Here is a 13,650-nt window from a genome sequence, read left to right on the forward strand (position 1 = left end):
AAAAATTAGGATTTTTTAAAACAAATACATGGTTATTCATTTTTTTTTTTTCTGGTAGGGCAGTTAACATTTAAAAGGTGTATATAGGATAGATATGATAGTGATAATCTGAGAAGAACTATTTTGGCCTTAAGGAATTCCAGTGAGAGAAGCTGATAGGTTTTAATAGAAAAATAACTACAGTGTGCTCCACTCCTGGGGCATTGTTAGGGAGGTATCCCAGACTCGCTTAGTGCTCAGTGAATGGGAGATTTCCACCTGTGTGTGATGGGAAAATGTGCTAATGACTCTCTATGGGCTAAAATGAAGAGTTGTATGAATCTGTCATTTTCCTCTTGCGATCACACAACTCATTATATTTCTTTCCTCTTTGTCATAAATATGTCTTAACTGTTTTGTAGTTCTAGCTCTGGAATTGCACTTCTTTTTTTCTTTTCAATCTACTTTTTCAATCCCAAATAATAGGTATTTTTTATTCCATGTGACATCAGTATTTGCATTTCCTTCATTTACCTAGTGAATTAAATGTTTATTATTATGAAACAACCATCTCTATCTTTGGTAATATATTTGCCATGAAGTTCACCTTACCTGATATATCAACAAAGCTCCCACATCTATTTTTCATTATTGTTTGCACTGCATTCCTCTATACTTGTACTTTTGTTCTGCTAATGTCTTGATTTTATACCTTCTCTGGTAAGAAATATATAAATGTTATTTTTGTTGATATTGTTGTTGTCCAGTCTGACAATCTTTATATGCAACTGGACAGTTTGGTCTATTTAACTCTATTGTAAATACTTAATATATTTGGACTTAAATCACCATCTTACTTTGTGCTTCCTACTTGTCCAACTTCTGCTATTTTATTTTTATTTCTTTTATTTTCTTGTGGAGTTCTCTTTCTATATTAACATTATTTTCTCACTTGTTCCTTGGTTAATTTTTAAGTTATACACTTTGCCTATTAAGTTAGGGCGTCCTCTAATAAGTAAAAAAATCTGTTTTTAACATATCAGGTTTTATTTACATTGACTTCTTTTGGGCATACATGATATTGCTTTGGGATACATTTTAATTCTGTTTATCTAAATACCTCAAGAAAAAAGTAATATTGTTTTATACAATGTTCATCTAAATTTATTCATAAGCTTATCGTTTTCTTTACTATTTATTCCTTCCCACATCTCCAAGCCTATATCTAGAATTATTTTTCTTTTCTTAAAAAAAAAAAAAATCCCTTCAGTATTTCTTTGATTCAACATTCTTTCTTATGAATTTTCTATATCTTTCTATTTGACTGAAAATGACTTAATTTTTTTTTTTAAGGATTTTATTTATTTATTTAACAGAGAGATAGAGAGCACAAGTGGGCAGAGCAGCAGGCAGAGGGAGAGGGAGAAGCAGGATCTCCGCCGAGCAGGGAGCCTGATGTGGGGCTCGATCCCACGAGCCTGGGATCATGACCTGAGCAGAAGGCAGCGGCTTAACCGACTGAGCCACCCAGGCGCCCCTGAAAATGACTTACTTTTACCTGGGTTCTTAAAGGATATTTCTAAAATATGTCAAGATAAGATAGCAATTATTTTCTTTTAGTACACTGCCTTTTTGCTTACATTTATTTCTATTAAAAGTAACTACTGCTTCTGGCTTTAGACAAAAAGAAATAAGCCCACTGCAGCCCGTTTCTTGCACTGACCATAACTAAATACACTGGGCAAAATATAAAAGGTGACTACATGAAAAATCTTTAAAGAAATTAACAACAAGGACACTGGGGAGAAAAGTAAAAATTTAATAACAACTAATATGATTACAGTGGGTTTCCTGTTTTTGTTTTGTTTTGTTTTTGCTTCCTTTATTTCCCAGAGTTGACATGAGATGAAGACAAATTAGATCATGAACAGCAAAACTGTGAGAAAAGCTCATCTTTCTGACTAGAGGCCTGAGAAAGGGCCCCCTGTGAGTCGTGGGTTCTGGAGAGGACACTCATGACATTTTCTCTTTTTGGCTCATGACCCTGCTCCGAGGCCAGGCTGTCAAACAGCTGCTGTGAGCACCTAGAAATCCCAAGAGAAAACCCACCCTTTAGAATAAAGAACTAGGAAGAGGGGTCCCCATTATGGGAGGGATCCTTATTACTTCTCTCTCTCTCTCTCTTTTTTTTTTTTTATGCTGTTTTGCCCTGAAGGAGGGTTTAGTCGTGAAGCAATGTACAACAGTGCAGGCGGCTATAGTTTGAGAGAAGCTCTGACTTTCTGGACAGATCAAGGACAGCTCTTCCCTGGGAGCCAGACAATGTGGGGGAAATCCTAGAGACAAGCAAGAGGGAGAAGGAGACACCCTAATTCCATGGATGAACTGAAAGAAATTCTAGGTTCATTCTTATGAAGTGCAGAATAAAGACTTTGAAAACTCAGCTGATATTAGATACACCACCTTGGGAAATAAATCAGAACATAATGTCTGAATCTAAGTTGTTGTTTGTCTGCCATATTAGTTTTTGCAGTACACCAAACAATGACTGCCCTCCCACCACTAAAAAAAGATATCCACATCAAATTCCTGGAACTTACAAAGATTTCCTTATTTGGAAAAAGGATCTTTGTAGACGTAATTAAGTTAAGGATCTTGGGGCGAGATTATCCTGGATTATCTGAGTGAGCCCTAAATCCAACGATGAGTGTCTTTATAAGAGACACATAAAGGAGAACAGGCACACAGAGGAAGACATGATGTGACTGTGGAGGCAAAGATTATAGTGATGTGGCCCTGATCAAATAACCTTTAATGAACTATGTCAGTACTCAAGGAAGTGATGTTTTTAGTTTTGCATATTTTGTTAGACTATACTTCTGCTAGAAGTAAGGGGGAGAAAGGATTCATTAGGTTATGAACGAATAGTGGTAATGAGAAGATAGAGATAATGAAGAGATCGGAATGGGGAAAGAAAGGTTGGAGTAGAAAAATAAGGAAAAAGTAGAGAAGCCATTCCTGGTATTATAGACATGGCTCTAAGAGGTGGATTGCTGGTTCCCACAGAATGTCTTCTGACTATTCCTGTGCCAGCATCGTCCCAGGTGGGACCTTCAGTCTCCATGCTGACTCTTTCACCCTCCCCTCTTACCCCATCAAATGGTTGCAGCTGCAATTCTAAAATCACTAATGGAAGCTCAATAATGCTATCTCAAAATTCAGTACTGCTTTAGTTCAGGATTCTTTTATACTTATATGGACATATATATACATAACTACAGATATATGTACATATACTTATATGTACATACATCTACTTTTATACTTATATGTATATATATCTACATATATATCTACATATATGTGTACATATATCTACATTTATATGTACATATATCTATATGTACATGTATCTACAATAAATATGTACATATTTATTTTCACTTATTTAAGTTACATTGATGGTTTATCATGTTTGTGAATGAAAACTTAAATGTGAGGTACCTGGGTGGCTCAGTTGGTTAAGCGACTGCCTTCGGCTCAGGTCATGATCCTGGAGTCCTGGGATCGAGTCCCGCATCAGACTCCCTGCTCGGCTGGGAGTCTGCTTCTCCCTCTCCTGCTCCCCCCCTCTTGTGCTCTCTCTCTCTCTCTCATTCTCTCTCTCAAATAAATAAATAAAATTAAAAAAAAAAAAACTTAAATGTGTAAGTATTCTTGAACTGATACACTGGGATAAAACTCTCAAAATAAAGTGATTTTCTTTAAATAAGTATTCCAGAATAGCTTTCATGATGGATATAAATTCACTCTTAGGTAAACACCAAGTAGTTATTGTAAAGTTACATATATACTGCAGAAATTTACCATGGCTGAGAAACTCTATGGCCAGGTATTCCTTGAATCACTACTTACATTGTGCTTTGTGAGGTTTGAAATGTTAGTTGCTATTGCTTGTAGCCAGTCAATACAGTCTTCAGCAGAGAGGCACTGAATAATCCCACTGCAGACCCCGTCCACAGCAATGACTTGAAAAGCATTTTGCCTGCAGACATGTCAGAACAAATCAGATCAAACATCATCTCATTTATCTATTTGCAAGTTGAAATAGTATCTGTTGAAAGCTTTTCTTTTACACAATACAAATACAGCTTCAAATTCATATGTGCTTATTTCTCTTTATAAATATCTCTGTTTTTAAATGGAACACTAAGAATGAACCCAGACAACATATAATTTTGAATTACTAGAAAGTATCCTGAGATTCAGATAAATTTGGAGCAGATTTGAGTTGTAAAATCTATATTATGTAAATGGAAGAATATCTAAGACATTTTAGAAAGCTTATTTTCCCAGTTTACCATAAAAATATACATAGAGGTTTATTTATTACTTTGGCTGACATCATTTCCTCTTTACATTTCTTTTTTTTTTTTTAAGATTTTATTTATTTGTCTGAAAGAGAGAGAGAGACAGAGAGCAACAGAGATAGCAAGAGAGAGCAGGAGCGGGGAGGAGAGGGAGAAGCAGGCTGACCGCCGAGCAGGGAGCCCTGTGGGCGGCTCAACCCGAGGACACCAGGATCATGACCTGAGCCGAAGGCAGTCGCTTAACTGACTGAGCTTCCCAGGCGCCCCTTTACATTTTTCAATGCATTTTGTGATTTACAGTGGAAAGATCACCAAAAAAGACACACAAACATTAAACATCGTATAAAAAATCCCCTGACATCATGAGCAGCAGCATTTTGTTAGCTGTAAACCATGTTCAACCTCAGTTCATTCCTCTTCTCAAAGACGGTTTGGACAAGAGGTTCATAGCTCCTCCTCAGATTCAAATTTTCTCTGAATTTCTGTTAATGTTGTGCATTTCAATAACAACCAAACTTTTCTTTAAAATCCAATGGCCAATATAAATATCCTTATGGTCTTTTGTTGATTTTTTGGTCGTTGTTGTTGTTAGAGAAAATTAAATGATGCCATCCTAAATTGTTTACCAAAGTGCTGTAGAATTCAAACTGGCTCCCTACAGCTTTAATGTTTTTTTTTTTTTTTTCTGTATCAAGTTCTTGCATATTTAGATATGAGCTTAATGGACAAGAATTAATAAAATTTTCAAAATGAATGGAAGTTAGCCAAATTGCTTGGGCTTGAGAATTACTCTGTTGTGTAACATGATACACTTTGGAAATGCACACACTATATTTAAATATCAGCCAATTATGAAGAAATAGAAAAGTTCTGTAGTTCAACATTCAAAGGCTTTGTAAGTTATATAAATTTATATCTTTTTCTCTTAATACCTTTTCTGTGTTCTGCATTTTGTAACTAGGTATATGTGGATAGTAGGCAGGATTTCGCTTCCCCAAAGAAAGAACACTCCACAGAGCACAGGTCTGGCTCAACTCCAGCACCTGTGTCACCCTGCCTTCCCGTGACACTAGTCCATATCTCATAAGTGGACACATGCTAAAGCTTTCGCTTCTAAGGCACTCTGCATCTAAGTTATTGATATTTTTAGAGAAATCTGCTCTTATACCCTTCACCGAGCCCTTTCAACTGATAACAGGGAAGTGTTCAAATATACTTTTTTTGTTTTCTCTTAAAAATACATGAAAAGACTTTAGAAAGTACAACTATTGTCTGTCTCTTTGAAGTAACATTCTTTTGAATTTGTGACAAGAAAAAAATATGCATTGCCTGAAAAGAATATTATAACTTCTCGTGTCTTTCTTAGCTTTAATTTTGATATTCAGCAGTGAGGAAGACATTTAAAATATTCAGAGAGCTCAACCATCCATGGAAAACGAGAACTAATTTGAGTTTAGTAATATATATTTCTTTCTGCTCTCTGATGATTATAACCATTGCTTCATGTACCATAAATTAAAGCATGTCCTGAATGTATTTGTCCTCTCTGCTTTAAATGAATCATGGCAGCTTCTGATATTTTTAGCTGATTAAAGTAAATACACTTAAATCAAATCTGCAATCTATGTGATCATATACATTACATAGTCCCTAGAAAGAATAATTCTGAGGGACTAATCTTTTTTAAATCCAGGCTTATATGTTAACATATATCACTTTTTACATTCTGTTTCAACTTTCCAGGTTGATTTAATGGAAACCCTTTCATGAATATAAGTGAAATACTTGAACAGTTCCTTTGCTTCCATATGACTTCTTCCAAAATAGGTTGGTCATAAGGATTATAGTCTGGGTCATATTTCTTCCTCTGCTATTGAATAAATGAGAGTATTGGCAAATTAGTCCACTTAGTTGTGACACAATTTCCTCTATAGGAAAATGAGAATAATCTACTTTACTGATTTAACAAGTATTTATGGAGTAACCGGTGAGATCCAGATAACTTTCACATATCACTGAAGCTCTATGAATAATTTTCCTGTGAATAATCCATTAATATGTAGTCTTGACTGCAATATTTGAGAATGTTTAGTGGACTTACTGCTTCATCAGGCACTTAGGAAGAACTATAGTGCTTTTGAAATCAATAGACTACATTATCCATTTATTTGGTATTGGGAGACATTAAACTTTAACAGTATTTGTAGTAGTCTAGAGAATACCCAGACAGAATTATGATTCTTAATATACACACATGCGTGCACACACACACTTGCTGAAAAAACAGTTACAATATTAGAATTAAATAACCTGAAGTTATTATCTGCTCAATATTTTTATATTTTTCTAAGGATTCTTGGCCATTGCTGTGGCAATGAAAAGTTGCTAAATTTCAGCGCAGGTTTATTTTTTTTAATACAAATATATTTATATTCTTCCTTTGTGTGAGAAATATTCTGCAAACTCTAAAAGTTCATACATAATTTTCAATATAATTTATGCATATGTAAAATTTACATATATATCTGATTAACACCGTTAATAATTCACATTTTGATTCATTGCTGATTTTATATCTCACGAAGGCATATATAGCAAGATGTTAAATTTGTGAGGAGTGAACAGGAGAAAGCAGAGAGAGACAGCACTTCAAGCACGAGGAGCAAGAATTGCAGACACTAAAATATAGCAGTTTGGAGTGGCTGGATTGCCACATTCATGAGGGAAAGGGTAGAATATGAACATGGAAAAGCAGGCAGGCTTGGAGCAGAAGGGCTTTGTATGTCAGTCGAGGGGCTCAGAGCCGAGAGGGAGCAACTGCAGGCCTTTATATAGAGGACTACCAATATTATAACTGGTAAACTATGAGAGGATATGGAACTGAAATAAATATGTGTTAGAGTGAAAATGAAACAATTATCTCAAGGGATTTATAAAGTTATTAGAAAAGATGTGATTTAATAATACCATTTTTTAAATGGAATTTGAGGAAGAGAGTAGCGTCAAAATTACTTCAAGCTTTTGGTTCTCACTGGCTGAAGGGCTTCGATGGAGAAGAGAAGGGAAAGCATTTAGACAGGAGATTGTTAATCCAAAACCAAATATCAGGAGCATGTTGGGAGAAATATGGACTTTTTGGCTTGGACAATGTGCATGTGGGGAAGTGGTGAGTCATAAAGTGGGGAGATAAAGTAAAGCCTAATCATTAAGAGCTTTGCAAAGCATGTTACAACATTTCTACCTAATCTTGAAAGTCAGGGGGAGCCAATGGAAACATTCAAGCATTGGAATGAAAGGCTCATATTTGTATTTTAGAGAGATCTCTCTGTGGTGGTTAAGAAGATAGGAAAAAAATGATAATAAAACAAAGGGGAATGTAAGAGGGAATTGCAATACTCAAGATGGACAATGATAAGAGTCTGTTTCGAGAAAGTGGTTTTCTGTGTACTAGGAGAGAACATTGACTCAAGTGGAATTAAAAATAAGCCATCTACTTGATTTGGCTATTATGTATTTGGGAAAGTGATAAAGGAAAGGAAAAAAAAATTAAAAGGCACTTAGGTTAGTGATCCCAGCAATTTACTCTATTTCTTGTTGAGTTCAATTCACATTCACCAAGTTCAAGATCATTTCTGCACTGGGCATCCTATCTTGGTTGACCACCTCATTATAGCTTTCATTGATCAGGCTAAAAACTTAAACTTTTTGGTGAGGTACATGAGGAGCTCTTCTGAACTATTTTGTTACCCATTTTCCAAGGTTTAAATTTCCAGTTCGTTTCATGATTTGAAACACAATAACTCATCATTCTCTAAGTAAGTCCTGTAATTTTATGCAACTATGTCTTTTCCCTCCCCAGTATTCCCTTTGTCTGAAAAGCTCTTCTATCCTACTCCATTTATTATCCACAAAGTTATTGCAAATAATTTTATGTAACTTTCTGTCCTCTAATTTTTCTATGTGTAAAATAAATATAACAACATTTATCCCTCATACCTAGCATTTTGAAGACTTTTTTAAAAAGCAGTTTTAGGTTCACAGAAAAATTGAGGAGAAAGTACAGAGATTTCCAATATACTCCTTGCCTCCACACATGTATAGCCTCCCCTATTATCAATGTTCCCCAACTACAGTGGTACATTTGTTACAATTGATGAACCTACGCTGACACATCATTAGTACCCAAAGTCCATAGTTTACATTAGGGTTCACTCTTAGTGTTCCGTATTCTGTGGGTTTGAACAAATGTATGATGGCATGTATCCATCATTATAATATCATACAGAGTATTTTATTTCCCTAAATATCCTCTCTGCTCAGTGAATGAGAATTCTTAGCTCCCCATATCCTTCTAGGTATTCAGTGTTGTCACTGTCCTGGGTTTTGGTCACTTTAATAGGTATGCTGGTATCCCATTGTTGTTTTAATTTGCCCTTCCCTGGTAATATATGATGTGGGGCATCTTTCCATACATTTACTTGCCATCTGCATATTATCTTTGGTGAGGTGTCTGTTAAGGTTTCTGGCCTATTTATTTATTTATTTATTTTGGTTGGGTTGTTTGATTTCTTATTGTTGAGTTTTAAGAGCTTCATCTTTCTTTCTTTCTTCCTTTTTTTGGGGCGTGGAGGGAGGCATAACAGTCCTTTATCAGATGTCTTTTGCAAATATTTTCTTCTAGTCCATAGCTTATCTTCTCATTCTACTGACATTATCTTTTGTAGAACATAAATTATTAATTTTAATGGAGTCTAGCTTATCAGTTCATTCTTTCACAGATCATGCTTTCAGGGTTGTGTCTAAAAATCATCACCACATGCAAGTTTATTCAGGTTCTTGTCTATGTTATCTTCTTGAAGTTTTATAATTTTGTGTTTTACATTTAGGTCTCTGATCTATTTGGGGTTAACTTTGAGGAAAGGTATAAGGTCTGTGTCTAGATTCATTATTTTGCATATGGATGTCCAGTTGTTTCAGCACCATTTGTTGAAAAGAGTCTTTTCTCTGTTGTATTGTCTTGGCTTCTTTGTCAACATCAACTGACTGTATTTATGGGAGTCTATTTCTGGGCTCTCTATTCTGTTCCACTGATCTATTTGTCTATTATTTTGCAGTACTACACTGTCTTGATTATTTCAGCTTTTGCTAAGTCTTAAAGTCAGGTAGTGTCAGTCCTCTAACTATTCTTGTTCTTGAATATTGTGTTGGCTATTCTGGGTCTTCTGACTCTTCCAAAAAAATCACAAAATAACTTGCTAGGATTTTGATTGGGACTGCATTGAATCTAAAGATCAAGTTAGGAACACTGCATTTTGACAATATCAAGATTTCCTATACATGAACATGGACTGTCTCTCCATTTATTTAATTTTCCTTTGAGTTTGTTCACCAGAGTTTTGTAGTTTTCTTCATGTAGATCAACATTTCATTTATCTGGGTGTTAATATAAATGGTATTGTAATTTTCATATCAAATTTTCCTTCTCATTGCTAGTATATAGGAAAGTGATTAACTTTTGCATATTAATCTTGTATCTTGCATACATGCTATCATCACTTATTAAGTACAAGAATTTTTTTGTCAATTCTTTCTGATTTTCTACATTCATTATCATGCCATCTGTAATCAAAGTAAGTTTTATTTCTTCCTTCCTAATTTGTATGTCTTTTATTTTCTTTCCATTATTTTAGAAATCCATTGCTTTTGGTAACTTGAGATCTGGTTGTCATTCAAGACAGTTCCACTGTCAAACTTAAATTCTGACATTTCTGTTCTTTGACTATAATCTTTTCCTTTCCATCACCACTTAATTATCTTATTCTTCTTCATCTTTTTTTAACCCTTCTAATAGTCTTTGTCCATAAATTTATTCAGCATATATTTGCATTCCTCCATAGACTGAGTTCCCAGTTCATCCATATCAATTAAGTGTTTTTGTCCTGTCCTAGAATTTCCTGCCATTTTGACTTCCAGCTATTTCTACCTTATGAATTCCCAGCACTTAATAACTTTAATTGAATTAAGTTTATAGCTTTTTCTTCCTGATGTGTCAGAATTCCCTGGAAAAAAAGTAATACTTTGTGCAAAACAGTCCCAATACAATTGGTATCTGGGAATCAGGATCCTAGTACCTGTGATCTAATTTGCCATTTTTCTACCCTCACTGCAGTCAGCATTATATATATTGCAGATTCTTTTGATTACCTAACAGTCATCGTATTTATCTCACACAACTGGATAATCCTGTTCCTTGTAAAAACTATTCCATAGCTTGTCTTTCTTCAATTCTTTTTTTTTTAAAGATTTTATTTATTTATTTGAGAGAGAGAGAATGAGAGAGAGCGAGTACATGAGAGGGGGGAGGGTCAGAGGGAGAAGCAGACTCCCTGCTGAGCAGGGAGCCCGATGCGGGACTCGATCCAGGGACTCCAGGATCATGACCTGAGCCGAAGGCAGTCGCTTAACCAACTGAGCCACCCAGGCACCCTGTCTTTCTTCAATTCTTGAATCCTGCCTATCTCTATGTCATTCTGAAAAGATAGCCTTGAGTTCCAACTCTTGAATATCTGGTGTCTTTACCCTATTTTTTGTTAAAATTTTATGGGTTTAAAAAAATTTTTATGGGTTTTAGAAATATGTATCTTTTTATTTTATCAATCAGAAATCTTTTACCTAAGTCCAAAACTTACTGAAATATGCTCTTTTAAAGTTTATTCCTTATTTGTTTTTTCAATTTTCCAGATATACTCATATTCGCAGGGACTCTATCCTTCTCTGGCTACAGAAAATGTTAAAATGTAATTGGTAGGCTTGTATTATTGAAGTATCAATAATTATGTCATAAACCTGAGAAATAAAATAAATAGGGAATATCTGACAAGATAATTTTTCTCTAGGTTGAAACAACTAAGCAAAGTTGGTCTAGAATTGCCCAAAGGAAATTTGAGCTTTTCCAGAGAGATAATTGTGTATCTTAAAGGAGTTATGGCACTTTCTCCCTTAACGCCACAGTACCAATGTATAGGAACAGATGTTAGATGGGGTTATGGAGAAGATATGATTGCCAGTTGATCCTCAAGCTAGGCCCAGGCTATTGGAGGCTCCTCACCACCTGCCCTGTCCTTAGAATGTATGTTCTGCCTACCATTTCCACAGTGGGAGCTGTTCCAAGGACATTGCCTTGAGAGAATAAGGTGTTGTTGAAATCATCTGGATGGTATACATGACTGAACCCAATTAAGGCTTCTATATCAACTTAAAGATTCTGTTCGGTGAGTGCAGAGATCAAGACAAACCACGTAAGTAAGTTCCTTTGCTTATTAAACCTGTCACCTACTAATCTGGAGTGTTCTGCCTCTTTCTTAGGTCTTTCCTTGCCCTTACATGAGTAAGGGGGCCAGTTTGCAAACCAACAGGTGAAGAGGTGGAGTATATATGAAGATTGTGCTATACAAAGGGACACTTGTATGGCTTGTGGGTAGGTGGGTAGGTGAAATCTTAATGTCATTTAGTTGAATATTTTTTGAAAATCATTTGTTGTTCCTGGTTTACATGAAGCAGAGTCCTTGTGGACCTGTTCACCTATCACAGAAAATGGAAAAAGTGAATAAGTTTAATCACTCTGGATCCATGTGTATAGGACCACATGTAACAAGAGATCAGTGGAATAGCAAGAGTAATGGTATACCCAAACAAGGAGCTGTTTCTCCTCTAGCTTCTCTGGTATTGACTCCTTTCTGCCAATTAGTAAACATGACCTGACCATGATATGCCTTGAACTTCATATCCCTCTTTTCCCCCTCATCACATTAACTTATTCTTTACACGCTGCTTCTCTTTCTTTACTGTCAATATTCTTCTTTATTTTTTCTAAAGATTTTATTTATTTATTTATTTGTTTGTTTGTTTATTTGAGAGAGAGAGAGAGAGTGGATAGGGGCAAAGGGAGAAGGAGAGAGAGAATCTCAAGCAGACTCCCCACTGAGCATGAAGGTCAATGTGGGGTTCAATTTAACGACCCTGAGATCATGACCTGAGCTGAAATCAAGAGTCAGATGCTTACCCAACTGAGCCACCCAAGTGCCCCTGTCAATATTCTTCTTATAACCAACTATTTTTCAATTCAATTCACTTCAAAAATCATTCCACCTTAAATCGCTCCAAAATTAATGAGTTTCTGAGTCCTTTCAGTATTTCTTTTCTGTAGTTAATAAAATCAACAACTTTCTTCACCTTAAAACACTATTTACAATAGATTCTGTTTTTATAGTACTATAGTCAGTCTTTTTTTCCCACCTAGTCACTTCTTTTCTATTTCATACCATCACCTGTTTTTCTTCCTCCTGAGATCCCCTAACATACATTGCTGAAAAGTCCCATCCTTCAATGAGCAACTATGAATTGAGTGTTTCTTATTCATATTTGTCCCCATCATTAGAATTCATTTTACAAAATTCTTGCATGTTAAAAGCACAGTTCTCACAATCACCATCCTTGCTCTCTGTTCCAGTACTAAACTTCATCCATAGGTGCCTAAAAAAAGAATGGTACCAACTCAGACGTCCTCACCGCAGGAGTAAAAAGCTGAGTACTCTTGGAAAGGCACTAGGGATTCTGCTGCCATTGGAATTCTCTACAAGTAATAGTGCAAATCAGTAGATTTTATTTCAATACTATTGATTTTCATACTGTTTGAAAAGCATGCAGTAGATGATACTTGTACTCAAAAAGAGAGATGGAATGTTTTCTCATTAAAACTAATTTAATAAGTATTTATTGAATGCTTCTGAGCTGTAAGTCATGCTCAGCCTAAGCACTGAATGTATGGAGATACATAGGACGTTTCTAAATTTCAAATACATATATACATATACATATATATGTATATATATATATATATATTACATTTTATACATATAACATTATATATGTTCAATATACTAACTTTTCATATAGGGAAAATTAAGTTTAGCAATTAAAAAATAGCCAAAGTCTCTACTTTGGCTCACAATCTCTACTTCCCATTCCCACGCACGATCTCTACTTCCCATTCCCATTCTAATACCCCAACACTACAATGCTCTGCAATATTACCACACTTCAGAATTGAAATCTGATATATATATTTCTAAGCCAAGGTCATTACCATAGATGAACATAAACTGTCTTATCACTGATAAAAAATACTGTGATGTTTTAATTTATACACAATAGTATATGACAGTAACACAACTTTGTTGCAATTAAATATGAGAGGTATTTTATCACTGAAGTTAAAATTATGGGCCTTGGGAAAACCAGC

At 35.1% G+C, this 13,650-nt stretch overlaps 1 protein-coding gene across 4 annotated transcripts in view; it reads right to left on the reverse strand.

Annotated features, from left to right (window-relative positions):
* The window catches only part of SNTG1 (syntrophin gamma 1), a 922,421-nt gene that overhangs the window by 189,176 nt on the left and 719,595 nt on the right, over window positions 1-13,650 (reverse strand). For all 4 annotated transcript variants that reach the window (XM_078072397.1, XM_078072398.1, XM_078072399.1 and 1 more), the window contains one exon: window positions 3,895-4,024. In XM_078072397.1, the coding sequence (XP_077928523.1) occupies window positions 3,895-4,024 (130 nt within the window). The remainder of the gene's footprint in view (window positions 1-3,894; window positions 4,025-13,650) is intronic.

The sequence above is a fragment of the Halichoerus grypus genome, chromosome 5, assembly GCF_964656455.1.
Source record: "Halichoerus grypus chromosome 5, mHalGry1.hap1.1, whole genome shotgun sequence".
In the NCBI taxonomy this organism is placed as follows: Eukaryota; Metazoa; Chordata; class Mammalia; order Carnivora; family Phocidae; genus Halichoerus; species Halichoerus grypus.